This window comes from Schistocerca serialis, chromosome 10, assembly GCF_023864345.2.
Source record: "Schistocerca serialis cubense isolate TAMUIC-IGC-003099 chromosome 10, iqSchSeri2.2, whole genome shotgun sequence".
Lineage (NCBI taxonomy): Eukaryota > Metazoa > Arthropoda > Insecta > Orthoptera > Acrididae > Schistocerca > Schistocerca serialis.
Genome location: NC_064647.1, coordinates 193500505 through 193502884, shown reverse-complemented (window position 1 = coordinate 193502884; position 2380 = coordinate 193500505). Strand labels below are relative to the sequence as shown.

General features: G+C 53.9%; 1 protein-coding gene across 1 annotated transcript; it reads right to left on the bottom strand.

Annotated features, from left to right (window-relative positions):
* Positions 1–810: 810 nt before the first annotated feature.
* On the bottom strand, positions 811–1656 carry LOC126424672 (uncharacterized). The gene has a single exon (XM_050087402.1). The coding sequence runs from the start codon at positions 1654–1656 to the stop codon at positions 811–813; it is 846 nt and encodes a 281-aa protein (XP_049943359.1).
* Between the last annotated feature and the right edge of the window lie 724 nt (positions 1657–2380).

Here is a 2380-nt window from a genome sequence, read left to right as displayed (position 1 = left end):
GCATGGCTATGACGAATACACGGTTCCAATGTGCGTTCACTGCGATGTCGCCAAACACGGATGCGACCATCATGATGCTGTAAATAGTACCTGGATTCATCCGAAAAAATTACGTTTTGCCACTCGTGCACCCATGTTCGTCGTTGAGTCAAGGGTAAGCGCAGCCACGGTCTCCGAGCTGATAGTCCATGCTGCTGCAAACGTCGTCGAACTGTTCGTGCAGATGGTTGTTGTCTTGCAAACGTCGCCGTCTGTTGACTCAGGGATCGAGACGTGGCTGCACGATCCGTTACAGCCGTGCGAATAAGATGCCTGTCATCTCGACAGCTAGTGATACGAGGCCTTTGGGATCGAGCACGTCGTTCCGTATTACTCTCCTGAACTCACTGATTCCATATTCTGCTAACAGTCATTGGATCTCGACCAACGCGAGCAGCAATGTCGCGATACGATAAACCGCTATCACGATAGGCTACAATCCGACTTTCATCGAAATCAGAAACGTGATGGTACGCATTTCTCCTCCTTGCACGAGGCGCAAGGAGTGTGTGTGTGTGTGTGTGTGAAATCTTATGGGACTTAACTGCTAAGGTCATCAGTCCCTAAACTTACACACTACTTAACCTAAATTATCCTAAGGACAAACACACACACCCACGCCCGAGGGAGGACTCGATCCTCCGCCGGGACAAGCCGTACAGTCCATGACCGCAGCGCCCTAGACCGCTCGGCTAATCCCGCGCGGCCCTTGTATTCTATTTTGTGTCACTATTTATTACTGCAGGCTCGAGTGCAATTCACAAATTCTGTTTACCTGAGCAGTTTCTGATGCGTTTCGACACACAGACGCAGCTCGTCGTACACCGCATTGGAGTCCGCTGTCGCCAGATCCGACTCTGTTCCAGCCTTAGCTTTGGATCCCTGGGACCGTCCTAGGCTCGCAAAGCGGCTGCCGAGGACCTTGAACTGGGCAGAAAGGTGCAGCATGACTGCGAGGTAGAAGAACTCGACGAAGAGAGTGGTGTAGCTGCAGAAGGGAGCCGTGTAGAGCTGCAGGGCGAACGTGAACCAGAAGAGGCCGAGCCCCGAATTGGCCATCCAGGGCAGCTGGACGAACGGCATGATCCTCTTGCTGGGGGGCTCGAGGAAGGCGATGAAGATCCAGTAGCCGGCGATGGTGAACAGGTAGCCCGAGACCGCCAGCGTCACGAGCAGGGTCTTCCTCTGGGCGCGACCCACGGCGGCCGCCATCCGCTCGTCGCGCTCGAAGTACCGCCGCTGCTGGGCCACCAGGCGGTCGATGGAGCGCACCATGCGGCAGATGGCGGGCCGCCGCCTTATGAGGAACAGCCCGTTGGCGAGTCCGCCGCTCATCGGCAGGATGGTGCTCAGCGCCCCCGTCACCTGGTCGATGTCGCTCAGGTTGTAACAGGCCCCGACGACCTTCATCACTATGGCGGCGGCGCTGAAGCTGAGACTGAACGCCGTGTAAGCGCGGTAGGCCCGGGAACTCCCCAGTGGCCACAGGCCCATGTAGTACAAGAGTCGAATGTTGTTCCCGAGGACGGAGCAGTTCACCTCGTCCCAAGTGAGGTCCTGCGTAACTTCACTGCCCGTATCCTTCAGTTGCCGACTCCTCCCTTTCTGCTTTTCCATCGCTGAAACCCGGCTTCTTCCAGATGCAGTCGCTACCGTTACTACCCCAGCTCTGCGCAAGTGGTGGAACGAACGCAGACTCAACTCAGGCACTCCAGACACCTTCAGTGGATCGACGTGGTCATAGCTCCAGTTATATAGGACGCCGTAACAGGGGATGCGACTTCTAATTACTTTCGATATTACCGATGCCAACCGCCTTTCGTGACGTCAAGAGCATGCCGGTTGTAGCTCATCACAGGCGAGGGGACGATTAAATAATGGAACAGGCCCGTACCTTGCAATGTCACTCAGATGGGGCACTCTATCCGTCCCCCGCCAAACCGCATAACCCAGTGCGAGGCAGGGAAATTTAAACCAGAGCTACAGAAAGGCTTGTCGTGATCACAGGAAAGACACCAGTGGAAACTTAAGTATTTTCTTAATTACAAAACAGGCGCGTTACGGACTTCTGTGAGCTCCGTGTCTCATTGCAGCGTTGTGAATGTTTGAAATTTTCGCCTCGGCTTTCTTGTGGATACGCGCCGTAGCGGACCTTGCGTAATAATAGTAACAGCTCAAAAGTCCGCCTTTGTGGCGTCGTTGTTGACGCTAAGGCGGAAATTAAGTGCAATTTGTGTGCCTGAGTGATATCGAGAACAAGGAAAAGGTGTCGAGAAGAAGAAGAACAGAAGAAGAAAATTTTGAATGATAGAATAAGAGTCTCAGAACTTCAAACGCTAAA

Bases quoted from the DNA above. Each gene is read 5' to 3' on its own strand.
- LOC126424672 (XM_050087402.1), bottom strand. From the start codon at position 1,656: ATGGAAAAGCAGAAAGGGAGGAGTCGGCAACTGAAGGATACGGGCAGT.